Here is a 26,731-nt window from a genome sequence, read left to right as displayed (position 1 = left end):
GAGGACGAGTTCTTTAGAAAACTGATAGCTGCAGAAGGACAAACCTCAACTCAAAAATCTTTAAAACGCCTTCATTCTTCTCATATGATTAATGAGAAGGAAAACGGGACACCACTGTCTTATAATTCCCCAGGAACAAACTCCTCTTTCTCTCATTTCAGACCTGTTTCAAATCATAAGCAGACACAACCAAAAACCGGCTCACCTAATCAAACCAAATCCTAACTTTAAGCCACTATCCAGTCCTGTCCCCCTTCTCTCCTCATACCGGTACCCACAGTTCAGACCCCACCTCAGGCCCCTTACTGCCTGAGGAGGGGTCTGAAGTATTTTCCAGCCTTATAAAGAAAGGGAAGACTGAAGTGGCAGACTGTCATGCAAAAAGCGAGCATCTCCTCCTTGCACTGCTTACAGTCAAATGACAAAATATGTGAACTCTTTTTAAACAGGAAAAAGGAAGAAATTGTACACCAGAGGGGGCAAGAAGGAGAAAACTTGAATATAAACTCAAAAGAAAAACCGCTGTTCCTTCCCTCCCCCAGAAGGCAGTAGAATATCATCATGTTAAATGCCACTTTTGGGGGGGGGTAAAATTACTTGACAAATATGTTTCTCTTTTTTGTTATTTCGTCCCTCTTTGTTACAGCTACAGGAGGACAATAAACAGAAGAAGGAGAGCGGCACCAAAGAGGCGAAAAAACGAAAGAGCGCACCACCTCCTGACACCACATCCACAAAGAAGTCCAAATGTACCTCCAGTGCTGAGGGGGACGACAAGGAGGTTTTTCTCCTCCCTGTTCGTGGGCGTGAGCGTTACGAGATGTTGAAGAAGATCAATGACTGTTTGGAGCTGCTTGACAAGGACAGCAAAAGCAAGTCAAAGGTCTCAGTGAAGCATGAGGTTCCCGTGCCCTCCAGTGGAAAGAGGCTGCTCCAGAGAGGAGAGAGGAGTGACAGCGACTAAGATGCCCATCACCTCAATTTCGAAAACAAATGTCACCTTTTTGTCTAAGCCTTTAGGATTATTTCAGGTTTTAAATGCCCATTTAAAAACCAAAATGCCATCCTGCCTCAGTTAAAACGGTTCCTGAAACTGTACTGCCTGATTAGTCACTGCACTGACATACTGTTGTGTTCAGTTATGTTTTTCTTTTCTTTTTAAAAAAAACAAAAAAAACAACCCTATGTTCCTAATTGGGTTAGAGCCGTTCAGCATGGTTTGAGTGAGATTAAGAATGATCCTTGTCATAACGAGTCACTGCCGTTTATTTAAATAAAGTTCAAAGCTAGGCTTGCAAAACTTGAATGGAATTTGCCTCTGATGTTGCTGTATTACTGTGCTACAGTCCTGTCGCACCATGTCATTTTTTAAAAAAGAAATGTATATATTTTGCATGATTGTCTGGGAAATGCAACCACCTCTGCGCAACCTTGATTCATATGCAATATGTAATCATGTTTGTGTAACATGAAAGAAAAAAGAGAAAAAACGATGATAAATGCAAAGACTGGTAACAGCGCTAAGAACCATAAAGCAAGAGAATTTTTAAAAAACTGTGAGAAATAAACTACACTGTAAAAAAAAATAACCCTATTCAAATTAAAAAAAATGATGTCCAATTGTCACATCCAAAATATTTGGCTTTATAGAATCCAAATTGAGTCACTTGATATGACCTGATACTTTTATGTTGATATAAACAATATTACTAGACTTGACTGAAACTTTAAATTTTGCATTGATCCAAATTGATTTTTTTACATAGAACCATATTTTAATTATTGAACCAAGCTAATATATTGAAATTTAACCAACCTAATGTATTCACATCGAACCAAATTAACATGAACTAATATGTTTGTGTTGAAGCCAGGTAATTGATTTACATATATTCAAACTATATTTTTTACATTTCATTTCAGTTCAAAAATGCTCTGCATTTCCTATAAAAAACAAGACAGTTGGCCAACCAATTATTTCAAAATTATTTATTGTTCCAAACCATTTTAACTATAATCAATAGAGAGGATTAGTAATATACAGATTTAGTGCTACGGCAGAAATGATTAGAGAAATGTTTGTTTTATAAAACCTGCAATCTTTTGAAAACCAGTATAAAACCTGCAATCTTTTGAAAACCAGTATAAAACCTGCAACCTGTCTAAAACTGGCATAAAACCATTATAAAAACTATTTTTAAACCAATTTGCAAGTACTCAAAAATGTTTATATGTGCACTGTGCCTGTACAATGTAAAAAAAAAAAATCTACACATGTATCAATGAAATCAACTTAAATCTCCCTTTCAAATGGGTGTTCTTATAAATTTTGAATGTAGAATACCACTGCAGGCCAACCAAGCAAAATAACCAAGCACACATGCACATGCATGTGCACATACACATGCACACATGCATGCAAACACACTACTGTGCAGTGTTAAGTTCACAATTAAGTTTGCGAATCTTAGAGGTCATCTTGTTAAAGTCAAGCTCCATCATAATCTTTTGAAGAGCCTCAAAGGTGAACCTGAATCCTCGTGGATATTCCATATTAAGAGCATAACAGAGTCCAAAGACCATTGCCACTCCAGCTGCCACAGAAGGCAACTCATTCAGGACTTCCACACCATCAATGATTATCCCGATGTCTCGAGGCTGATGTAGGAGGCTTGAGTTGTCCCTGAAGACGAAGAGTGCCATGGTGGTACTCTGCAGCTCTTCCTCAGCTTCATCTTTCTGGGATATCTTGAGGTAAAATATGGAACAAAATGTACAAGTGAAGAACTGAAGTCTGGCACACCTGATAAATCTTTGACCATAATAAACTACTATTTTGATAGTTGTTTGGTCACAGACTATTAGAACAATTATTTGACTAATCAGATTGTGAATTGCATAATCATTAAATTAAATCAATGGTGGAACATTTTCATAAATGTTCCACAAAGCCCAAGAAAAAAAAAGAAAACAATACAGAACCCTAAGATATTAACTTGATGAGTTGATTAATCGTTGCTGTCCTACATTAATCACTGCATTTAATAGCAGAGTTGTCAAATTTACATCAAGAGACTGCATCTCATGTAGAGACAGAACAGATATGGACATACCATGTATTCTTTTATCAAGTCCTCAACACATCAGCAAGGTGAATGAGAGGATAATGAGGGAGAGTCTAGATTATTATGAAATGTTTAAAAAGGATGTGCAGTGTAAATGCAAAATGATACCTGTTCAGATTAAATGAAAATGTATGCTTCAGCCATGGAATGGATGGAGCGATCTGTGGTTCTGAAAGCATACAGAAAAAAAGAATAATGTTACTTCTCTATAAAACACATTACATAGAAAAACCAAGAAATACGTAACATGACATACCAAACAGTCTACAGACCAGCCATTAGCGACTAAGTTTGGCATAGGGTCAATTTTTTGCTGTTAAAATTAAAATTTCTTCAGAAAATGCACATTTTTCCGAGCCGCGCCTGAAAGTCAATTGAAGGAATTAGTCTTATGTCATTGATCTTATATGCTGGCTTGTTATTTCTGTCTCTAAATCATGCACATTAATAATTATCTTTTGCCCTCGGTGTACACACACATAACACACAGATATTTATATGAAGAGAGACAAACGTGCGCGCACAAACACAAGCTTGTGTCTAGAAACCGCGAGCTCACCAGAAAAATTCAAACGAAGCGGAGCACGGAGTTATACTATGAATGTTATGAACTATGAACTTATGCTAGCTAGCTTTATCCACCACCGATGCATCGTGGTAACGCTAGCTAGTTAGGCAAAAAGCCGTGTTTTACCAGTATACTAACTTTTATTCCCGACTGTGATGGTCGGTTTCTGGTAACCAGTTCTAACGTTGCGCAGGATAGCTAGCTAGCTTATAGCTAGCAGCTACAATCATGCAAAAATTAGGGGTGGCTGTCGACCCAGCTTAAATGGGGTTATTTTCTGCGATTTTGGCAATACAAATTATAAAAGCTTTTGTAACACACTTGGCTTTACTTACGTTTATTTTCAGATGAAATTAATCAAAGATGTGACATGATGTTTCCAGCAGCCATGCAGAATAAAAATGGGTCCCGGTCTATTTCTGGTGGGCGTGTTCAAGTGCAAATCACTTTGACTCAAATTAAAGATATTATCTGTTCAACATGAAAAGAAATATATGTTTTGAGAGAAATCAAAAACTTTGCGTTGCGATGTTCACAATCCTGTACTGACACTATGGGCACATTTTTAGAAATCTATTTAATTCCACAGAAAGGTTAGCCACTTTAGTGTTTCACTTGTGACCTATTTATAGCTCACTGAAGATGGTTTTAAAATGCAACAATGTTCGGAGATAGAGAGAAAAAAAAAAGAACTTTGGTGCAGGTGCAGTCTTTATGTAGCTTTCTGGTGACCTTAAAAGAACCTTTACGAAGCCCGTTGACAGGCCTTTAATCGAATGATCGGTTGGTTGATTGATAACAGAAAAAAAGGACACATAAGATGGACATAAAGGACTGAAAACACCAAGAGCAAAATATTGCATCGCACTCATTTATGTAGTTTATTTTTAGATTAGATAATTTTGCAAAATAACGCAGCAAAATAAATAATAAGAGCCGGGATGTGCAGACTATTTAGCACTGAAAAAACTCCGTCCATGTGAACAGAATCAGGTGTTACCTTACCTGTTGATTAAATATCAAGACTATTTAGCAATAAGCTTACTTTAAAGGCTCGTAATAGGTGAACTGTCTTGGTATAGTTGAGTCACGCAGAGTTCATGGTCCATGTTGTGTTACTTGTTGTTTGTGTGTGTGTGTGTGTGTCACCCGATGACCCCTGGCGCCGGAGCGTCTAGACTACATTAGAGATGTGTCACAGCAAAGAGCCGCACCTGCGCTCAAAGAGAGCACATACATAGAGGTGAGGTATGAGGATAAATGGATAGATGCGGTCCTTTTTCGAAGCTGAGCGCACAGTTGTATTTCCTGCACAATCACACACGAAGTGAGGCTGTGTTTATGCCGGTTATACCATGAATATACACCCTGCAGGCACCACTTGTTTGTCAAACTGTTTATGAAGCAAAAGTCACATTTCTGTTTATTCACAAAGCAAAAAGAAGGGGGGAAAAGAGGCGTAGGAGGGGGTGGAGCGTGCGCACTAGCATACCGGCGACGGCTGTTTCCTTTCACTAAAAGGAAAAAAATAATAAAATGTGTACTTCACGTTACGGTTGAAACTGGGGTTTTTTTTGTTTTTTTAATTTTTATTTTATAGAAACAATTTTTGCTCATAACCAATTGACAGGGGATTTCTTAAAATCACCCCGCAGTTCTTCAGCTGAGACACCTGAGTTAGAAAACACAAACACTGCAGCTGTCTTTAACTCGCGAGGGCAGTCATGGACGCAAGACCTGCGTCTCATCACTGCTGCTTTGTGAATGTCTGTCTGTGAAAAGCGCTTAATAAATAAAGTTTACTTACTTACTTACTTACTTACTTACTGAGCCTGCAGTTCAGAAATTTAACCATTAGATGGAGTCATTGCCAAAGCAATGACTCCATCTAATTGCTATGACTTTTGGTGTTTATTTTGGACCTTAACTCGCCCCACAGTTTTGAGACAAGGTTCACATATGATATATCATTGTGTGCGGCTGGAGCTGGAATGAGTTGCTATGACTTTTGGTGTTTATTACTTCTATAGTTTTTTAAATATGAATATTTTAATGCAAGTTTTTTCCCATTGAAATGAATGGAGAACAAGAAAACTTCATTTGTGGTGTGCTGGCTCACTCTAGTGGTATGTCGGGAGTAATGGAGGCGGCCGCTGTGTCCCTGTGGTTGGCCTACTTGTCAGATATCGACAAATCCTACACTACAGACCAGTTGACAGCGTGCAATAACCCAGCCGATTCATTCGTCTTTACACTACCTCACAATCGACTCAACGGTGAGTTATTTGTTTGTTTTGTTTTCTCACAATTAATGTAAAGCCAAGGTATATATCAACGGCGCGCGCAGCGGAAGTATGGCATTATAGCGGATTATAATGGGGGACGCTTTTATTTTGTATAACTACCGGAAGTAGTTCCTGTGTACTGAGCTAGCTGGGTAGCTAGCGCCGCGTCGCTTAAAAAGCAGCCGGGCTTGTCTTAAACTTAAGAGGCTGACACTCGCTAAACCACCCGATCGCTCGCCAAGCGACAGACGTCCATGTGTTCAACAACAGACACACGTCATTCCCCTTCGTGGTCTAAACCAATCAGAGATAGTCGGGGCGGGACCTCTGTCCGTGGTCGAGCTGGACGTGGAGGTGGATAGAGACGGGTGAGTAGCTTGAATGAAGCGATATCGATTCATTAAATCCTGAATTGAATGAATATAAATGTGTTTTACCAGAAACGCCAGAATCTCAGGTTAAAGCTCACAAAACTATTTCAACAACAACCAGCAAATGAGAGCAGGAAACGCATTCCACACGAAAACGTAAACAGAGCGGACCGACGCATCAGAATTAGCTTAGTCGGCGTGGGGGCTAATATCATCCTTAATTCCTTCTTACTTTTGCTGTTTTGCTTCCAACACGATAAAACCCACAGCTGTGCGTGAACTGTGAGAGAAACTTCAAGAAAAGTTTCCCATCTCAAACATGTGTTTTCTGCATTACTCATTCGCTTATTACCCATCAGTCTACGGTTGTTTACAGCGCTGGCGGCCGCTGTCTTTTCTTTCCTTTGTAAATGACGTCGGATAATAAAGCTTAATTTCTGCTGTTTAATACTGAAGAAATGTAAACTTTTTCAAATTAGGTATAATTGCAGAATATTTTTAAGGTTATCTGCTATAAAATCCATGCCAGGAAAATCTCCTTTATGTTTTTATTTTTTTATTTTTTTATTCTCAGTTACTTTGACACAATGGCATGTGCTGTGATGGTCACATCTCTGATAAAGTTTAGTGTCAGTACTGATAAATGATCAGAATTATAAGATCTCTCACTTTCTGAGTAAAAATTGCACCAAATCGAATCTGGATTATGTGGATTATAGAAATCAGTGATGATACACAGTGTGTGTGTGTGTGTGTGTGTGTGTGTGTGTGTGTGTGTGTGTGTGTGCTTTGGTGTGTGTGCTTTGGTGTGTGTGTGTGTGTGTGTGTGACAGAGAGAGAGAGAGTGACACTTGCTGTGTATTTAAGAAACAAACGCTCAAAGAAACCAAACAGAATGACACAGGCAGAAAGACACTGTTTTATTTTGGTAACCAATGATGCATTTCTTCTCCGCTTGTACAGTGCACCCTGAAGCCGTGTGTGGACCAGGAGATCAGCAGAACAGGAACCACAGAGCGTCAGCGGCAGACATCCAAGCTGCACAGGGCACACGCAGCACCAGGCAGAATTAATGACGTCCCTGATCCACAGCTCAAGCCCAGCCACCCGCTGCCTCCTCGCCGCCTCCTCCCGGGACCTTCAAGGACCACCCACCAGCCACTGGTACACATTCCAATCTTACACAATGGCCCCAGCATCACAGGGCATCTCCTGACATTAAAATCTATCCTGATTTCTGTTGTTTTTCCCTCATCTCTGAGCCGCTGAGTGTGAGTGTGTGTGTGTGTGTGTGTGTCTCTCTCTCTTTTACACAAAAAACACATGTCAGTTGTTAAGGAAAATGTTATAAAACACTTCTTCAGTAAAGACTCAGAGAAGAGAAACACACAGAACTTCTTGCTAGCAAGGGCAGCCTCCACTCTAAGAGACTCCAGTGAGAGAACTGCCCCGGTCTTTATTTTATACTCCATTGAGCGTGTGTGTGTGTGTGTGTGTGTGTGTGTGTCTCTTTTACACAAAAAATACATGTGAGTGCACTTGCAACAACTTTTAATATGCAATGTACAGGACTTGCCAGCTAGGCGCCATCCTGTGGACCAAACATGCAATTGAAAGATGTTATTTTCGCCGGTATAACACCTTCTGACACTTTGTACCGCATTGAGCCAGCAGAGGGAGCACCTCTTGTTCAATCCCAGTGGCAAAGCAGCTGCTCTGCTTCTGTGTGTGTGTGTGTGTGTGTGTGTGACAGAGAGAGAGAGAGAGAGAGTGACACTTGCTGTGTATTTAAGAAACAAACGCTCAAAGAAACCAAACAGAATGACAGAGGCAGAAAGACACTGTTTTATTTTGGTAACCAATGATGCATTTCTTCTTCCCTTGTACAGTGCACCCTGAAGCCGTGTGTGGACCAGGAGATCAGCAGAACAGGAACCACAGAGCGTCAGCGGCAGACATCCAAGCTGCACAGGGCACACGCAGCACCAGGCAGAATTAATGACGTCCCTGATCCACAGCTCAAGCCCAGCCACCCGCTGCCTCCTCGCCGCCTCCTCCCGGGACCTTCAAGGACCACCCACCAGCCACTGGTACACATTCCAATCTTACACAATGGCCCCAGCATCACAGGGCATCTCCTGACATTAAAATCTATCCTGATTTCTGTTGTTTTTCCCTCATCTCTGAGCCGCTGAGTGTGAGTGTGAGTGTGTGTGTGTGTGTGTGTGTGTCTCTCTCTCTTTTACACAAAAAACACATGTCAGTTGTTAAGGAAAATGTTATAAAACACTTCTTCAGTAAAGACTCAGAGAAGAGAAACACACAGAACTTCTTGCTAGCAAGGGCAGCCTCCACTCTAAGAGACTCCAGTGAGAGAACTGCCCCGGTCTTTATTTTATACTCCATTGAGCGTGTGTGTGTGTGTGTGTGTGTGTGTGTGTGTGTGTGTGTCTCTTTTACACAAAAAATACATGTGAGTGCACTTGCAACAACTTTTAATATGCAATGTACAGGACTTGCTTGCTAGGCGCCATCCTGTGGACCAAACATGCAATTGAAAGATGTTATTTTCGCCGGTATAACACCTTCTGACACTTTGTACCGCATTGAGCCAGCAGAGGGAGCACCTCTTGTTCAATCCCAGTGGCACAGCAGCTGCTCTGCTTCTGTGTGTGTGTGTGTGTGTGTGTGTGTGTGTGTGACAGAGAGACAGACAGAGAGAGAGAGAGAGAGACACTTGCTGTGTATTTAAAAAACAAGCGCTCAAACAAACCAAAGAGAACGACAGAGGCAGAAAGACACTGTTTTTTTTGTGGTAACCCATGAGGTCTTGCTATCGAATTGTACAGTGCATCCTGAAGCAAGGCCGAGCAGATGACATAGTGCTCCACAGGCCTGCTTCTGGTGCCTGCTCCTGTACCAACCTGCTGCAGAGGCTTCTGTGAAGGGAAACTGCTACATGTTATGTCACCAATCCCTGCCATGCTGCGTGTCTAACGACCCGGCAGGGCCTGCTGAGTACAGTGGTGGTGGACCCAGGCCCTCTGCACCTTCCTTTCTCCGACTGGGACCCTTTTGTCCCATCCTTTTTGGTCCGATTCGCCATATCTCCAGAACCGAAGAAGCCATCGGCGTGGCTTCTTCGCCACAGCGTCCGGCACCCACCAAAACCCCCACCTAGACACCAACATCAGCCCTCTACACCTCTTACTTTTTCAGTTATTCCACTTTTGTCCCATCCTCTCCTGGCTTTTTCCCCATAACCTATCATTTAAGCCTCATCATACCTGCCGTGGGCCACTGGAGGGAGACAAATCACCATGCACTAAAATTCAAATTTTGCACTGCAAACCTCACAGTGTCTGTGTGTGTGTGTGTGTGTGTGTGTGTGTGTGTGTGTGTGTGTGTGTGTGTGTGTGTGTGTGTGTGTGTGTGTGCGCTTTGGTGTGTGTGTGTGCGCGCTTTGGTGTGTGTGCTTTGGTGTGTGTGTGTGTGTGTGTGTGACAGAGAGAGAGAGAGAGAGAGAGTGACACTTGCTGTGTATTTAAGAAACAAACGCTCAAAGAAACCAAACAGAATGACACAGGCAGAAAGACACTGTTTTATTTTGGTAACCAATGATGCATTTCTTCTCCGCTTGTACAGTGCACCCTGAAGCCGTGTGTGGACCAGGAGATCAGCAGAACAGGAACCACAGAGCGTCAGCGGCAGACATCCAAGCTGCACAGGGCACACGCAGCACCAGGCAGAATTAATGACGTCCCTGATCCACAGCTCAAGCCCAGCCACCCGCTGCCTCCTCGCCGCCTCCTCCCGGGACCTTCAAGGACCACCCACCAGCCACTGGTACACATTCCAATCTTACACAATGGCCCCAGCATCACAGGGCATCTCCTGACATTAAAATCTATCCTGATTTCTGTTGTTTTTCCCTCATCTCTGAGCCGCTGAGTGTGAGTGTGAGTGTGTGTGTGTGTGTGTGTGTGTGTGTGTGTGTCTCTCTCTCTTTTACACAAAAAACACATGTCAGTTGTTAAGGAAAATGTTATAAAACACTTCTTCAGTAAAGACTCAGAGAAGAGAAACACACAGAACTTCTTGCTAGCAAGGGCAGCCTCCACTCTAAGAGACTCCAGTGAGAGAACTGCCCCGGTCTTTATTTTATACTCCATTGAGCGTGTGTGTGTGTGTGTGTGTGTGTGTGTGTGTGTGTGTGTGTGTTGACAGAGAGAGAGAGAGAGAGACAGAGAGAGAGAGAGAGAGAGAGGGAGAGATACAAAGGAATGTAATTCAAATTTTGCACTTCAGACCTTACAGTGTGTGTGTGTGTGTGTGTGTGTGTGTGTGTGTGTGTGTGTTGACAGAGAGAGAGAGAGAGAGAGAGAGACAGAGAGAGAGAGAGAGAGAGAGAGAGGGAGAGATACAAAGGAATGTAATTCAAATTTTGCACTTCAGACCTTACAGTGTGTGTGTGTGTGTGTGTGTGTGTGTGTGTGTGTGTGTGTGTGTGTGTGTGTCTGTCTTTTACACAAAAAATGCACTTGCAACAACTTTAATATGGAATGTACTGGACTTCCCGGCTAGGCGCCCTCCTGTGGATGACAGGTGCAATTGATTGTCAAAAGCAGATATCTAACAGCTTCTGACACTTTGTACCGCATTGAGCCAGCAGAGGGAGCCCCCCTGGTTCAATCCCAGTTGCACAGCAGTTGTGACCAGCTTCTGTCTGTGTGCTTTGGTGTGTGTGAGTGTGTGTGTGTGTGTGTGTGTTGACAGAGAGAGAGAGAGACAGAGAGAGAGAGAGAGAGAGAGAGGGAGAGATACAAAGGAATGTAATTCAAATTTTGCACTTCAGACCTTACTCTGTGTGTGTGTGTGTGTGTGTGTGTGTGTGTGTGTGTGTGTGTGTGTGTGTGTGTGTTGACAGAGAGAGAGAGAGAGAGAGAGAGAGAGAGGGAGAGATACAAAGGAATGTAATTCAAATTTTGCACTTCAGACCTTACTGTGTGTGTGTGTGTGTGTGTGTGTGTGTGTGTGTGTGTGTGTGTGTGTGTGTGTGTGTGTTGACAGAGAGAGAGAGAGAGAGAGAGAGAGAGACAGAGAGAGAGAGAGAGAGAGAGAGAGGGAGAGATACAAAGGAATGTAATTCAAATTTTGCACTTCAGACCTTACAGTGTGTGTGTGTGTGTGTGTGTGTGTGTGTGTCTGTCTTTTACACAAAAAATGCACTTGCAACAACTTTAATATGGAATGTACTGGACTTCCCGGCTAGGCGCCCTCCTGTGGATGACAGGTGCAATTGATTGTCAAAAGCAGATATCTAACAGCTTCTGACACTTTGTACCGCATTGAGCCAGCAGAGGGAGCCCCCCTGGTTCAATCCCAGTTGCACAGCAGTTGTGACCAGCTTCTGTCTGTGTGCTTTGGTGTGTGTGAGTGTGTGTGTGTGTGTGTGTGTGTGTGTGTGTTGACAGAGAGAGAGAGAGACAGAGAGAGAGAGAGAGAGAGAGGGAGAGATACAAAGGAATGTAATTCAAATTTTGCACTTCAGACCTTACTGTGTGTGTGTGTGTGTGTGTGTGTGTGTGTGTGTTGACAGAGAGAGAGAGAGAGAGAGAGAGAGAGAGGGAGAGATACAAAGGAATGTAATTCAAATTTTGCACTTCAGACCTTACTGTGTGTGTGTGTGTGTGTGTGTGTGTGTGTGTGTCTGTCTTTTACACAAAAAATGCACTTGCAACAACTTTAATATGGAATGTACTGGACTTCCCAGCTAGGCGCCCTCCTGTGGACGACAGGTGCAATCCCAGTTGCACAGCACTTGACCAGCTTCTGTGTGTGTGTGTGTGTGTGTGTGTGTGTGTGTGTGTGTGTGACAGACAGACAGACAGAGAGGGAGATTCAAAGCATCAGGACCAGGAGATGACACAGTGCTCCAAAGGCCTGGTTCTGCTGCCTCCTCCTCCACCCACCTGCTGCAGACGCTTCTGTGAAGGGAAACTGCTACATGTTATGTCACCGATCCCTGCCATGCTGCGTGTCTAACGACCCGGCAGGGCCTGCTGAGTACAGTGGTGGTGGAATCGGCCCGATCGGACACTCCTATCTGCCACTTTGACCTTTTTATTCCGTCAAATTTGGACCCATTTACACCAAGTCCAGAACCGTTGGTGCTATCGACATGGGGTCTTCACCAGCGCGTGCGGAGCGGCAGAAAATCCCCACGTAGACACCACTTTCATCCCTCTACGACACTTACTTTCCCAGTTATTCCATTTTATTCCGTCAAGCTCTGGCTAAATCCCCTTAACCTAACCCTAACACTAACCCTAACCCTAACTCTACTTCTTTCCTGGAAATTAAATCTTAAACCTTACCCAAGTACTGGATCTGAAGCCCAAGTAATCCTAATCCCAGCTGAAACCTAAAGCCTAACCCAAAGTCACATCTCCTTTCTAAATTTACTCCCCAAGTCGGGTTGAGTCCTCCCCAAGCAGGGTTGAGAGTGTAGTATTAAAGCCAAGTCGGCATTGTAGTAGCCCAAAATTCGGAAGAGAAAGAGGTCAGATGTAGGCCAAAAGGAAGGGTAAAGGGCAGAGGTCAAGAATTATTGGTGATCATATGCATTTTTTGTTAATTTTGTTTTTTGTATTTATCTGGATAATGAACAATAGAATATATTTTCTTTTATGTTAAATTATGATCTTCCATATTAATCTAAAGATTGTGAAGACGTTTTTGTCAGTTTTCCTTTTTTTCACAGTTTAATATATTGTACTTCAATGACTTTTGTTCTGCAACTACACTTTGTCAAAATGAAACTTAATTTAAAGCAAGAAAAAAAAAGGCAGAGGTCAAGAGAAGGGAAGAAAAGGATGATGAAAAAGGAAAAGTCAAAAGGGGAAAGAGGAGAAGACTGGAAAGGAAGAAAGAAAGAAAAAAGGAAAAATGAGAGCCAAAAAGTCTGGCAGAATTGGAAAAAAGCAAACAGCTAAAAAAAGATATTACAAGAAAGCCAAAGAAAGCCAAGGAGGCGGGATCAGAGGGGAGAGTATAAATAGGAGCCTCAAACCCAGTGCTCTTCAGTATGCCCTCGCCTGAGGAAGAAGAAACAACTTCGAAACGTCGCGACAAGGGCATACTCATTTAATTTTTTCAACTTTACGTTAGTTTGTTATTTTAGTTTGTTATTTTTGGGGGATTTTATTTCATGTTTTAATTCATGTTTTATTGATTTTCCTTAACAACTCAAATTAGAGAGAACTCAAAACAAAATTAAAAACCACACAGAAAACAAATTGGGATTGAAAACACTTTATTGGAAACAAGCCAAAGTAACGGAAAAATTGGGAACCTGCAAAAAAAGAATACCTACCTTTGCAAACCTGTAAAAAAAGAAATATTGGAAACAAGCCAAAGTAACGGAAAAATTGGGAACCTGCAAAAAAAGAATACCTACCTTTGCAAACCTGTAAAAAAAGAAATACTTACCTTTCAAATTAAAAATCAATTATGGAGGTAGAGGGATGTGAGGCTGCGGACCATCGGGGTTGATGGCCCGTGCACGCCCTGTTCCTCCTTCGGGAGGGACAGGTTCTTTTCTTCAACCCTAACCCTCCTTCTACCCTCGTAGGAGGAATCAATTCCCCTACCCTAACCCCTAACCCTAACCCTAAAAGACAAGAAGGAACAAGTGACACAAACAAGAAAAACTGGAAAGGATATAAAGGAAGGGGGTGCCATTAAAGAGAACATAAGAACACAGGACGGGATGTCTAAAATGCAGGGGGTGCCATGTAAAAGAAAGAAAAAAACATAGAGAAAAAAACAAATGAACCAAGGGGTAAAGTTGAAAGACGAAACACAGAGAAAGATAGAAAAAGGGAGAGTCACGTAAAAACTGAGAAACAGAAAAGACAAAGAAAAGAATTAGAAAAAAGAAATGTCTGGAAAAAAAAGGGGCGGAGACAGCCCAGTATAAAAGGCCCTGAGTGGCAACAGAAAGACAGAAACAGAAAAGAACACAGAGAGACGTTGGGCCAGCCTGAGGAAGGCTATACCCAGCCGAAACGTCGCGATGGCCCAACGGCAGTGCACTACACCCGCTAAGGGTAATTTTTTGAATAGGGGGCACCGTTCCCAATCCCATTGATGGACCGTGCACCTCAGGCTCCGGCAATAGCCGGGCCTGGTCTTACCTCAACACCCGTCCTACCCCCTGCTGGACCAGCGCGCACCTTTAGCTCTCCCGCCGTGTGCTTCGGTGGGGGATTGGCTTAGGGCCATCAAGATGGAGCGTTACGAAGACAGTTTCCTTCAGGCTGGCTTCAACTCAGTGGACCAGCTGGCCCCAATCACCACACAGGATCTGCTGCACATGGGTGTGACTTTGGCTGGGCATCAGAGGAAAATCCTTTCCAGCATCCAGACAATGACCTTTCAAAACAAGAGCACTGCAACTGTGACCTTCTAGCTGACCTGCCTCTTATTCTGGACATGACACCAGCACACAGGTGCTGCCAAGTACTGAGAGCACTCTGGATCCTCTTTCTGTGAGCCACTTTGAACACGGACTCGTAAAAGGGATTGGCGACTTTATTCGTGACCAGAAAAAATAGGGAGAAAAAACTATGGTGTGAACTGTTGTGCAGAGATTGGCAGGTCTCTGCCACACAGAGGGACCAGGTGATGAAGCTGTGCGGACTGACTGCTTCTTTATTTTTTTGTTCTTTTGTTTGTTTTTTGCAGTTTGTGCTTTTACATCCACCCAAGATTTGGACTCAGTACATGTGGTGAGCAAAGAGGAACAGCGGACCAGAGTTTACACAGTTCTGTATTGTCATGTCATTACAAAAAAACAAAACAAAAAAACCCAAACTGGTTTGTTGTCCCAAAATGTCACTTTGATCTTTCACCAAAGGAGACAAAAAAGACGAGAAGAAATGCCAAGATTTTTAGTTTTCGTATTGTTGTAATTATGAATGGGAACCGCTCTCGATGCCGACTACGTTACTTCAGAGACACCTTTCACATCAAAACGTGAACATTTTAATGTGAGATTTTACATTTTGTTGTTCTTTCTCCCCCATTTGGAAAAAAAGAAAAAGAAAAAAAAGAGGAGAAAAAAAGAAAAAGAAAGAAAGTACTCCGCCGAAACGTCACGTGGGCCCCGAGCTACTTCACCCAAGATATGGGCAATTTTTTGAACACCCGGGCAGGGTCTCCATCTTCCTGCCCCCGTTGATGGACAGTGCACCCAGGACCCTTTAGGGGGGCCTGCTTTACCTCATCCCTAACCCTAACCCCCCTAACCCTCGTGGGGGTGGGAGATGCCCCTGCCTGAGGTCCAAACTCTAACCCTAACCAGGGGGGGTTTGAAACTTAAACCTTAGAAGGAAAAAAGCCCTAGGGGAGCCTGTAAAGGAAGGAAACAAAAACCCTAGAGAAAAAATAAAATAAAAAAATACTTACCTGTAGAAAAATTAAAAAATACTTACCTGCCGCTAAACCTGTATAAAAGGAAAGAGAAAAACACTTAAGAAAAAAACCTGTAAAAGAGAGAAAGGAAATACTTACCTGTCCTAAAAACCTGTATAAAAGGAAAAAGAAAAGCACTTAAAGAAAAAACCTGTAAAGAAAGGGAAAAGAGAAAAAATTAAAACAAAGAAATACTTACTTGTTGCAAACCTGTATAAAAGGAAAAAAGAAAGGTCTTACCTGACAGAGTCACAATTAAGCCGGGCCAGTCTGAAGAAGGCACTACTCCGCCGAAACGTCACGTGGGCCCCGAGCTACTTCACCCAAGATATGGGCAATTTTTTGAACACCCGGGCAGGGTCTCCATCTTCCTGCCCCCATTGATGGACAGTGCACCCAGGACCCTTTAGGGGGGCCTGCTTTACCTCATCCCTAACCCTAACCCTCCTGAGTTCGTTCATTATGAGAAATGTTTGTAAAATTTGCCACAGACGTCCATGTGATCAACAACAGACACACGTGATTCCCCTTCGTGGTCTAAACCAATCAGAGATAGTCAGGGGCGGGACCTCTGTCCGTGGTCCAGCTGGAAGTGGAGGTGGATATAGACAGGTGAGTAGCTTGAATGAAGCGATATCGATTCATTAAATCCTGAATTGAATGAATATAAATGTGTTTTACCAGAAACGCCAGAATCTCAGGTTAAAGCTCACAAAACTATTTCAACAACAACCAGCAAATGAGAGCAGGAAACGCATTCCACACGAAGACGTAAACAGAGCGGACCGACGCATCAGAATTAGCTTAGTCGGCGTGGGGGCTAATATCATCCTTAATTCCTTCTTACTTTTGCTGTTTTGCTTCCAACACGATAAAACCCACAGTTCACGCACAGCGAGCTGTGCGTGAACTGTGAGAGAAACTTCAAGAAAAGTTTCCCATCTCAAACATGTGTTTTCTGCATTACTCATTCGCTTATTACCCATCAGTCTACCGTTGTTTACAGCGCTGGCGGCCGCTGTCTTTTCTTTCCTTTGTACTTAAATGACGTCGGATAAGAAAGCTTAATTTCTGCTGTTTAATACTGAAGAAATGTAAACTTTTTCAAATTAGGTATAATTGCAGAATATTTTTAAGGTTATCTGCTATAAAATCCATGCCAGGAAAATCTCCTTTATGTTTTTTATTTTATTTTATTCTCAGTTACTTTGACACAACGGCATGTGCTGTGATGGTCACATCTCTGATAAAGTTTAGTGTCAGTACTGATAAATGATCAGAATTATAAGATCTCTCACTTTCTGAGTAAAAATTGCACCAAATCGAATCTGGACCTTGTGAATCGGAATCAAGTGGATTATAGAAATCAGTGATGATACACAGGCCTTGTGAATATCCTAGGACCGACAGAAGTGGATATAACTGACCGTGGGCAATGAGAAAAGATGAAAAGAACGATTGATAACTTTTTTGTCAAGTTAAGGCCTGATCGATCTGAAATTCATAGCCAGTGCTCTGACAGGGAGCCATCAATCTTTGAACGCTGATTTGGGTGCGCCCAACTTTTTTTAATAGTGTGCATAAGAAAAAGCCAGAAGAGGGAGCACCTCTGGTTCAATCCCAGTTGCAAAGCAGCTGACCAGCTTCTGTGTGTGTGTGTGTCTCTCTCTCTCTTTTACACAAAAAACACATGTCAATGCGCTTGCAAAAACTTTAATATGCAAAGCACAGGACGTCCCAGCTGGTCGCCCTCCGGTGGACCACAGATGCAATTGCAGCAGAGGGAGCCCCTCTTGTTAAATCCCAGTTGCACTGCAGACCTCACAGTGTGTGTGTGTGTGTGTGTGTGTGTGTGTGTGTGTGTGAGTGTGTGAGAGAGAGAGAGAGAAATTAAAAAGCAATGAAATTCAAATTTTGCACTACAGACCTCACTGTGTGTGTGTGTGTGTGTGTGTGTGTGTGTGTGTGTGAGACAGACAGACAGACAGACGGAGAGAGGGAGAGAGAGAGAGATTCAAAGCACTGTAATTCAAATGTTGCACTGCAGACCTCAGTGTGTGTGTGTGTGTGTGTGTGTGTGTGTGTGTGTGTGTGTGTGACAGAGAGACAGACAGAGAGAGAGAGAGAGACACTTGCTGTGGATTTAAAAATTTAAAAAAACACACAGAAAACCCAAAGAGAAAAAGAGGCACAGAAGTCGATTTGTACCGCGTTGAGTTGCAAAGCAGCTGACCAGCTTGTGTGTGTGTGTGTGTGTGTGTGTGTGTCTCTTTTATACAAAAAATACATGTGAGTGCACTTGCAACAACTTTTAATATGCAATGTACAGGACTTGCCAGCTAGGCGCCATCCTGTGGACCAAACATGCAATTGAAAGATGTTATTTTCGCCGGTATAACTCCTTCAGACACTTTGTACCGCATTGAGCCAGCAGAGGGAGCACCTCTTGTTCAATCCCAGTGGCACAGCAGCTGTACTACTCATTAACGGTGCTGTTTTTGACCATCCTTTGATGACACATTTGTGCTTGACAAAAACAGGAGCTGCCTCCTTATATTTGAGGTGACAACAACTGAGTTTGTACATGGCAAGGGGAATAACAGCAGAGGTAAAGACAGTGAAGATGTGATTGGGAGAAGGAAGCCAAGATTTAGTTGGAAGACAAGGTTACATTCTACATACTGTTGCTCAACTTTCTACTCTTACTATCTTTTTTGTTTGTTTTTAGTAGACTGCTCTTGTATTTTTATGCATCAGTTATGAGGTATAGAAAACTTTGAAGAACAAAAGAGCACGAGCACACAAGCTTGTATTGTTTTTGTTTTGTATTGGCACGGCAGTTTAAAAAAAAAAAAAAGAAAAAAGGAAAAAAAAGAAAAAGATCCATCTGCGTATCTAATTAATGCTTTTTCAAATTAAGACATTTTGTTTTGTTTTTTCCTTTTTCTCAGTACTTGCCTGAACTGCATGGTGGTAAGAAGTAGTTTTTGGAGGAGTAAAGAAGGTTGTTGTTGGGCTGGTTAGCTTTGTCTGTCTTTGGAATTTTCTTACAGGACACCCAAGCATAACTGTAACATTTGGGGGCTTCGTCCGGTGGTCGAGAGAGGGAGTGTGGAGCAGGGAAATTATTTTACTGCTATTGTTAAATAATTGTCATCATTACCATTGCATTAATAATATAATCTGGAGTTTATATTGCATTCAGGGGTTAAACAGTGTCTCTTTCAGAAAGACTGAGTTGCAGGCTGACAGGAAGTTGTATGCAGAAGTGAAAGCAGGAAGTTATTTTGAGCAGCAGGCTAAGACGAGGCTTTAACAATGTAACAGATAGCTTTAAGAAGGCTTTAAGGTTTTATGCACACAGGTATTAAATTAACTTTGTATTCCAGGTGCAGTTATAACTATTTTATACATATTGCATATCTGTGCTTATTTGAGTTGATGTTCAGGTTCTTTAAAGGTCTTAAGCTTCAACTAGTGAGAGTGTCTAGATGATCCATGCTGAGGGAAAACTAGAACATAGAAGGAATTGCAATACATGCTTACAAAACACTTATATATCAGATCATTTTATATTAAGGTTTTAGTAGAGGTTCTTGGTTAAAACATTTATTTAGTAGAAGACATACACATAGTCTCAGTGAGCTTCTGGTCTGGTAAAAGGTCAGAAGTGCAACAGGTGAATTGAGAAAGAGCATTTGAGGACGAGACACAGATAGTAGGTGAAGAGGTGACACAAAGAGCATGTGAGGTCGTGACACACACACACATGAGTTAAATTTATTTAGAGGAGAGATTACTCATGTCTGGTTGTAACTGCAAAAGTGTCTCGGTAAAAGAGGAACCGTTCCTTGTTGTCTCGGCAAGAAAGAGGAACAAGACAAGAACTGAAAGGTAGACAGGAAGGGCTAGCCATGAAAATAGAAGATGATTTTCTGGGTGAAAAGTCATGATGGTGTTGATCTGATCTATGTATAAAATGTACCGGTGACGCATGAAGGGGCGTCAGTAAACAAACCCTGATGCTATAAAATATCTGTTCATGCTTTGATTAAGTCGAGGACTACTGGCTGTCTGCGTACAGAGTGTCTTCCCACACGTGTGTTCATTAAAATCATTGTTGGACCAAGATCCTCTGGACCATGGGTGGTGTGTACTCTTTCCTCAATTTTGAACCTTAACATTCTAGGCGCCATCCTGTGGACCAAACATGCAATTGAAAGATGTTATTTTCGCCGGTATAACTCCTTCAGACACTTTGTACCGCATTGAGCCAGCAGAGGGAGCACCTCTTGTTCAATCCCAGTGGCACAGCAGCTGCTCTGCTTCTGTGTGTGTGTGTGTGTGTGTGTGTGTGTGTGTGTGTGACAGAGAGAGAGAGAGAGAGAGTGACACTTGCTGTGTATTTAAGAAACAAACGCTCAAAGAAACCAAAGAGAACGACAGAGGCAGAAAGACACTGTTTTTTTTGTGGTAACCCATGAGGTCTTGCTATCGAATTGTACAGTGCATCCTGAAGCAAGGCCGAGCAGATGACATAGTGCTCCACAGGCCTGCTTCTGGTGCCTGCTCCTGTACCAACCTGCTGCAGAAACAGAAAAAGACAAGAAGTCACGTAAGATAAAACAAAGAAAATAATGTAAATACACACGGAAAGGATTTAAAGGAAGGGGGTGCCATAAACAAAAGTACAGTGAACAAAGGACGGGATGTCAAAAAAGACAGGGGGTGCCATAAAAAGATAAAGAGACAATCCTAATAAATGTATCTGACTCCAGCAATTTGCACTAAAATTTCTAGAAAGCTGGTTTTCTTTCTCCTGCTCGCCTTGTCTGAATATGGAGTAAACACAGAAAGACAAGAAAAAACAAGGGGAAAACAAAGAGAAAAATAGTAAGAAAACTAAAGATATGAAAGACAAGAAGTCACGTAAAATAGAAAGAAAAGCAGAAAAAGAAAAAGACAAGAAGTCAGAAAAAGAAAAGGACAAGCAGTCAACTTAAAAAAGCCCAAGTGGGAGGAGCTAACATGAGTATAAAAGGCCAAGAGAGGCAAACAGAAAACAGAGAGACAAAGACAAGACACACTGGGTCGGCCTGAAGAAGGCAAAAACATGCCGAAACGTCGCGAACGGCCCAGTGAATGCTAAATGTGCACTAAAACCCTAGATATGGGCAATTTTTTGAACCAGGGCAGGGACACCACCACCCGGCCCCATCGATGGCCCGTGCACCTCAGGCTACCAGCTTGCTGGTGGCCTGATTCTTTTCTTAACACCTAACCAGCCAGTGCCTCGTGGGGTTGGGGGTGCCCCTGCCCTCTATCTTACCCTAACCCTAACCACAGGGGGGTCCCTAACACAAAAAACGAAGACAAGAAGTCACGTAAGAAAGAAAAACAAGTAGAAAAAGAAAAAGACAAGAAGTCACGTACAAGAAAGAAAGATAAGCAGAAAAAGCAAAAGACAAGAAGTCACGTACAAGAGAGAAAGACAAGTAGTCAGAAAAAGAAAAAGACAAGAAGTCACGTACAAGAAAGAAAGATAAACAGAAACAGAAAAAGACAAGAAGTCACGTAAGATAAAACAAAGAAAATAATGTAAATACACACGGAAAGGATTTAAAGGAAGGGGGTGCCATAAACAAAAGTACAGTGAACAAAGGACGGGATGTCAAAAAAGACAGGGGGTGCCATAAAAAGATAAAGAGACAATCCTAATAAATGCTTCTGGCGTAGGATCTTGGTGCGGCCGTTTGCCTGGTAGGTGTGTTTGGCTATGATGGCAGCCTTGGGCACAACAATGCGGGAGCAGGTGTTCTCAAACTTCGCATTGATGCAGATCTCTTCGCCTTCACAGAATCCACGCCGGTCAATTTTTGCATTCAATGACACCTGACCGTCAGGGATGAACATGCAGGTGACTTTCTTCTCGGAGGGTCAGCGCTCGTTTGCATGTATTAGCTCTAGAATTGCCACAGTTATCCAAGTAACGGATGAGCGATCAAAGGAACCATAACTGATTTAATGAGCCATTCACAGTTTCACTGTACCGGCCGCGTGTACTTAGACCTGCATGGCTTAATCTTTGAGACAAGCATATGCTACTGGCAGGATCAACCAGGTAGCCCCTCAGGCGGCGGCAGCGGCGCGCACGCACGCGCTCGCTCGCTCGCTCGGGGCTACTGAGCCCTGTCGACCAGGGCGAGGCTTTCCGGACGCACGTGTGGACCGGGGCGAGGGTTCGAGAAACCGTGTTTGCCGGACGGGGCCCCGTCGCCCTCGCGGGGTGGGCAAACTCTGGGTTTGCCTACCCACTCTGCGACGAGGCCCGCCGTGGTATGACCACCGGGACGGACCGGGCGTCTCGGTCTCGCTACCGAGCGATCGCGTCTGGCGGGGGGGGGGAAGCGTGGGGAGGACAGGGCGGGGTCCGAGAACCACCACCCCCCTTCGACCTTCGCGCTGTAACCCCCGGCCAGCGCTAGAGGCGAGCCTGCGGGCCGGAGGAGCTGACCGCCCGAAGGCGCCGGCGAAGGTGCCGGGCCCGGCGGCAGCCCTCTGATGGCAGGCCACGTTTGCCAGTCGATCGGGGTGGGAGGGCACAACCCTAGAAAAAAACTTACCTGTTAAAATAAAGCCTGTATAAAGGAAAGAAAAAACTTACCTGTTAAAATAAAGCCTGTATAAAGGAAAGAAACAAAAAGGAAAACACTTATTCACCTGGGCTCGACTGAAGAAGGCACTTCTATGCCGAAACGTCTCGCGATAGCCCATTAGCTCTCAAACCCAAGACATGGGTAATTTTTGGAACCGCCGGGCAGGGTCTCCACCTCCCGGCCCCCATTGATGGACAGTGCAGTCAGGCCCTTGGTGGCCTGTTATCACCTAAACCCTAACCCCCTAACCAGACCCCCCTCCCCTCCGGCGGCCGGACATGCTGAAGTGTATCCCCCTGTGGCGCTGCAACCGCCACGTCGAGTCGGTGGACAAGCGGCATTGCAACTTGCAGACGGTTCCTGATGAAATATTTCGATACAGCCGCAGTTTGGAGGAGCTTCTCCTTGATGCCAATCAACTCAAAGAGCTACCAAAGCCTTTCTTCAGACTACTGAACCTCCGGAAACTTGGCCTGAGCGACAATGAGATCCAGAGACTCCCGCCTGAGGTGGCTAACTTCATGCAACTGGTGGAATTGGACATCTCCAGGAACGATATTTCTGAGATCCCAGAGAGCATTAAGTTTTGCAGGGCCTTGGAGATTGCAGACTTCAGTGGAAACCCCCTCTCCAGATTGCCGGATGGTTTCACTGAACTCCGAGCGCTCGCTCACCTGGCCCTCAATGATGTGTCATTACAGATGTTGCCCAATGACATTGGAAATTTGGCCAACCTGGTGACGTTGGAGCTCAGGGAGAACCTGTTGAAGTCTCTGCCCACGTCGCTCTCTTTCCTGGTGAAACTGGAACAGCTGGACCTGGGCAGCAATGAACTGGAAGTTTTGCCGGATACCCTCGGCGCTCTCCCCAACCTAAGGGAGCTGTGGCTGGACCGTAACCAATTGTCCTCATTACCACCAGAGCTGGGAAACCTTCGTAGGTTGGTGTGTCTGGATGTGTCGGAGAATCGTCTGGAGGAGCTCCCGTCAGAGCTGAATGGCCTCCTGGCTCTCACAGACCTGCTGCTCACACAGAACCTGCTGGAGGTCGTCCCGGACAGCATAGGGTCTCTGAAACAGCTGTCCATCCTGAAGGTGGACCAGAACAGACTGACCCATCTGACTGATTCAATAGGCGAGTGTGAAAACCTCACAGAACTTGTCCTGACGGAGATAAGAAAGATCTAACCCAAGACATGGGTAATTTTTGGACCCGCTGGGCAGGGTCTCCACCTCCCGGCCCCCATTGATGGACAGTGCACTCAGGCCCCTGAAAGGGTGGCCTGCTATCACCATAATCCTAACCAGCCCGTGCCTCGTGGGGGTGGGAGATGCCCCTGCCTGGCCCTAAAACCCTAACCCTAACCAGGGGGGGGTTACAAGAAGTGCAGAGCTAGAACTAGTGTGGCTCCACTACACAGTCAGGACTGTAAAGTTAAGAAACCACTAATTCAGACTCAGGCCTTATATTTTCTGTTCTTTGTGTCAGGACAAGAAGTGAAAAGTTGTTGGGTGGAAAAAGGAATGAATGAATACATGACTTTTGCACACAGATCTCATTAACACACAAAACACATCCCATCTGAGGCCAGACAAATGTGGACTGTGAAGGCTCTCTATTGCACATTTAACTGTTGTCAAAGTAACAGCTGAAAAAAATATATTTTGCTGTACTACTAGTGTAAAAAGTGAAATTAAAAAAGGAAAAAAGAAGAAGAAGAAAGGCAACCATTCAGTAGTTCTTGCCCTTTAAGGCTAATCAAAAATGGTGGAAATGTGCTTTTCCTCTCACACTTGACTTGTTGTAGTATGTTTGAATATGAGAAAATCATTAAAAAAAAGTTTTTGGGAGATGCAAAATCCATAAAAAAAAGGAGTAAAAAAAGCCTAAGTAAAAGGAAGAAAAATTAAAAGAAATGCTTACCTGCAATACCTGAAGAAAAAGGAGAGAAAAAAGTTAGAAAAAAGTGCTTACCTGCAAACCCTAAATAAAAGGAATTAAAGAAATGCTTACCTGCAACCCTAAAGGAAAAAACCTGTATAAAAGGAAGAAAAAAGTGCTTACCTGCAAAAACCTAAGTAAAAGGAATGTAAAAACTTAAATAAACGGCGGTGAAAATTAAAAGAAATACTTACCTGTAAAACCTGTATAAAAGGGAGAGAAAAACACTTACCTGCAACCAGTACTGACCTGAGCCAGCCTGAGGAAGGCACTACGATGCCGAAACGTCGCGATGGCTCATTGCAGATCTAACCCAAGACATGGGTAATTTTTGGACCCGCTGGGCAGGGTCTCCACCTCCCGGCCCCCATTGATGGACAGTGCACTCAGGCCCCTGGTGGCCTGCTATCACCATAATCCTAACCCAGGAGGGAAGGACCGCGCATTCCTCGGTCCCCCCCAGGGGGGACGGGGCCGTAACCAACGCCCTAACCCTAACCCTAATGATGCGGGTGTCCGCGCTGAAGCTTCTGGGTCTGGGCTGCGCCAAGGTGGAGTACGCTAAAGGCAAGCAGCGGTGCCGACAGGAGGCCGAGTACCTCAGACATGAAACGGTCCTGCGGCTGCAAGACCAGCCCACAGACTCTGACGGCTCTGTGGTGTTGAGACCTGGCAACAAGTACGAGTACACGTTTGGATTCGAGCTCCCTCAGCAAGGGCAACTGGTGTCGTCATACAAGGGGAAGTTCGGCTACGTCCAGTACTGTGTCAAAGCCCTGATGGAGAGGCCGCAGCAGCCCGTGCTAGAGTGCAAGAAATGTTTCGAGGTGGAGGAGCCACTGGATGTCAACACCCCAGACCTGCTGTCTCCAGCAGGTGGCATGAAGGAGAAGAAAGTCACCTGCATGTTCATCCCTGACGGTCAGGTGTCATTGAATGCAAAAATTGACCGGCGTGGATTCTGTGAAGGCGAAGAGATCTGCATCAATGCGAAGTTTGAGAACACCTTGTTGGGAAATTGTTGGGAACACTGTTGCTTTTCAGAATCACAGCATGTAAATTTCTTCCTTAAATGTCAGTAGTGTTACCAGTGTTTGAAAAAAGTCCTTTATTCCTATATTGTTGCTTTTGACTCTCCTACTGCCCAGAAGACTCTGTTCAACTGAACAATGTTTTTGATGTGGAGATATGCAACTTCCACCAGTCACCACAGCTTGGTGACTGGTGCTAATTACTGCGAGTGCCGTCCATACCACACGCTCTCGATGGAACGCACTTTATCTGAGGATCCTTGTATCTGATCTGCAGTTGTCCCAGGCAACATTTCATTTAAGAGTTCCACTTCTGTGAATTCACAACTTCTGTTCTTTCAGGGCGCAGGGAAATCACTGTTAATGACTCATTTGTGAGAAAATATGTTTGTAATACGCTCTTGATACGTGCAGATGTTTTTGTATGAAAGCCGAGGGGAGAATATAAAAGGCGGAGCTCACACAGGAGCTCATTTTCCACTCGGCACTCGATGAGAGCACATCTCTGCCAGTCCAACTGTTGCCAGCTAACCTAGCTTACAGTTTTCTGTGTGCCACACCTGAAGAAGACCGTGTACGGTCGAAACGTTGTGTTTTTTGTGTTTATTTTTAAATAAACAGTTTTTTTTGGCACACCTTCTTTTGTTGTTTACTGTTTTTACGTGACTTTTTCCTTTCCACATTTTGGAAAGCGTTTTTTGTTCACATTAAAATTAAATAAATATTTTTTGAAGCACATTTAATTTTTTTTGGAAAAAAGAAAAGAAGAAAAAAATTCTGGACGCCATGGACGACGGCTGGACGGTGGTATGCTATGGCCGCCGCCACCAACGTGACCGCCAAGTCTTCTGGGACGGGTACGGAGGGCCGCAGGGAGGGATGGACCGTGCACGCTCCTTTTCCTTTCGGAGAAGGGATTATCTTCCCCACCCTAACCCATTTTAGTCCTTCCTCAAATGAGAAGACGTAAAAGATGGAGCTTCATATTTTAGAGCACAGCTTGAAAGTGGCGAGTATAGAGAAAGAAGGGATCCAGATTTGCACTCACGGATTAATAAAACTCGCCTTCCTGGCCTCCAAAACAAGATGCAAGTTTTTCAGTTTGACAGAGACTCCAGAGGACTATACCATCATCGTCGACGAGGAAGGATTTAAAGAGCTGCCCCAGTCGGAGCACATCAGCGTTGCCGACGCCACGTGGGTGGCCCTTAACGTGGTGTCAGGAGGTAGCAACACATCCACTTCACAACCCATAGGAGTCACCAAAATCGCTAAAT

General features: G+C 43.8%; 1 protein-coding gene, 1 long non-coding RNA gene and 1 pseudogene across 2 annotated transcripts; 2 read left to right on the top strand and 1 right to left on the bottom strand.

The window, feature by feature from the left end:
- Positions 1–1,974: 1,974 nt before the first annotated feature.
- On the bottom strand, positions 1,975–4,262 carry LOC143420704 (uncharacterized). The gene is made up of 3 exons (XR_013100433.1): positions 4,029–4,262; positions 3,234–3,294; positions 1,975–2,748 (listed from the first exon to the last, which is right to left on the bottom strand). It is a non-coding gene; the product is annotated as an uncharacterized LOC143420704 (long non-coding RNA).
- An 18,433-nt stretch (positions 4,263–22,695) lies between these two features.
- Positions 22,696–23,778, top strand: LOC143420895 (uncharacterized). The gene has a single exon (XM_076889533.1). It carries the CDS (start codon positions 22,761–22,763, stop codon positions 23,667–23,669), a length of 909 nt encoding a protein of 302 aa, XP_076745648.1. The 5' UTR covers positions 22,696–22,760; the 3' UTR covers positions 23,670–23,778.
- Positions 23,779–26,372: 2,594 nt separating this feature from the next.
- LOC143420703 (cytosolic arginine sensor for mTORC1 subunit 2 pseudogene) overlaps positions 26,373–26,731 on the top strand; it is a 643-nt pseudogene continuing 284 nt past the window's right edge.

The sequence above is a fragment of the Maylandia zebra genome, linkage group LG10, assembly GCF_041146795.1.
Source record: "Maylandia zebra isolate NMK-2024a linkage group LG10, Mzebra_GT3a, whole genome shotgun sequence".
NCBI classification, from domain to species: Eukaryota; Metazoa; Chordata; class Actinopteri; order Cichliformes; family Cichlidae; genus Maylandia; species Maylandia zebra.
This window is presented reverse-complemented; position numbering and strand designations above follow the sequence as displayed.

Coding starts and splice junctions, on each gene's coding strand:
- LOC143420895 (XM_076889533.1), top strand. CDS start 22,761: ATGCTGAAGTGTATCCCCCTGTGGCGCTGCAACCGCCACGTCGAGTCG.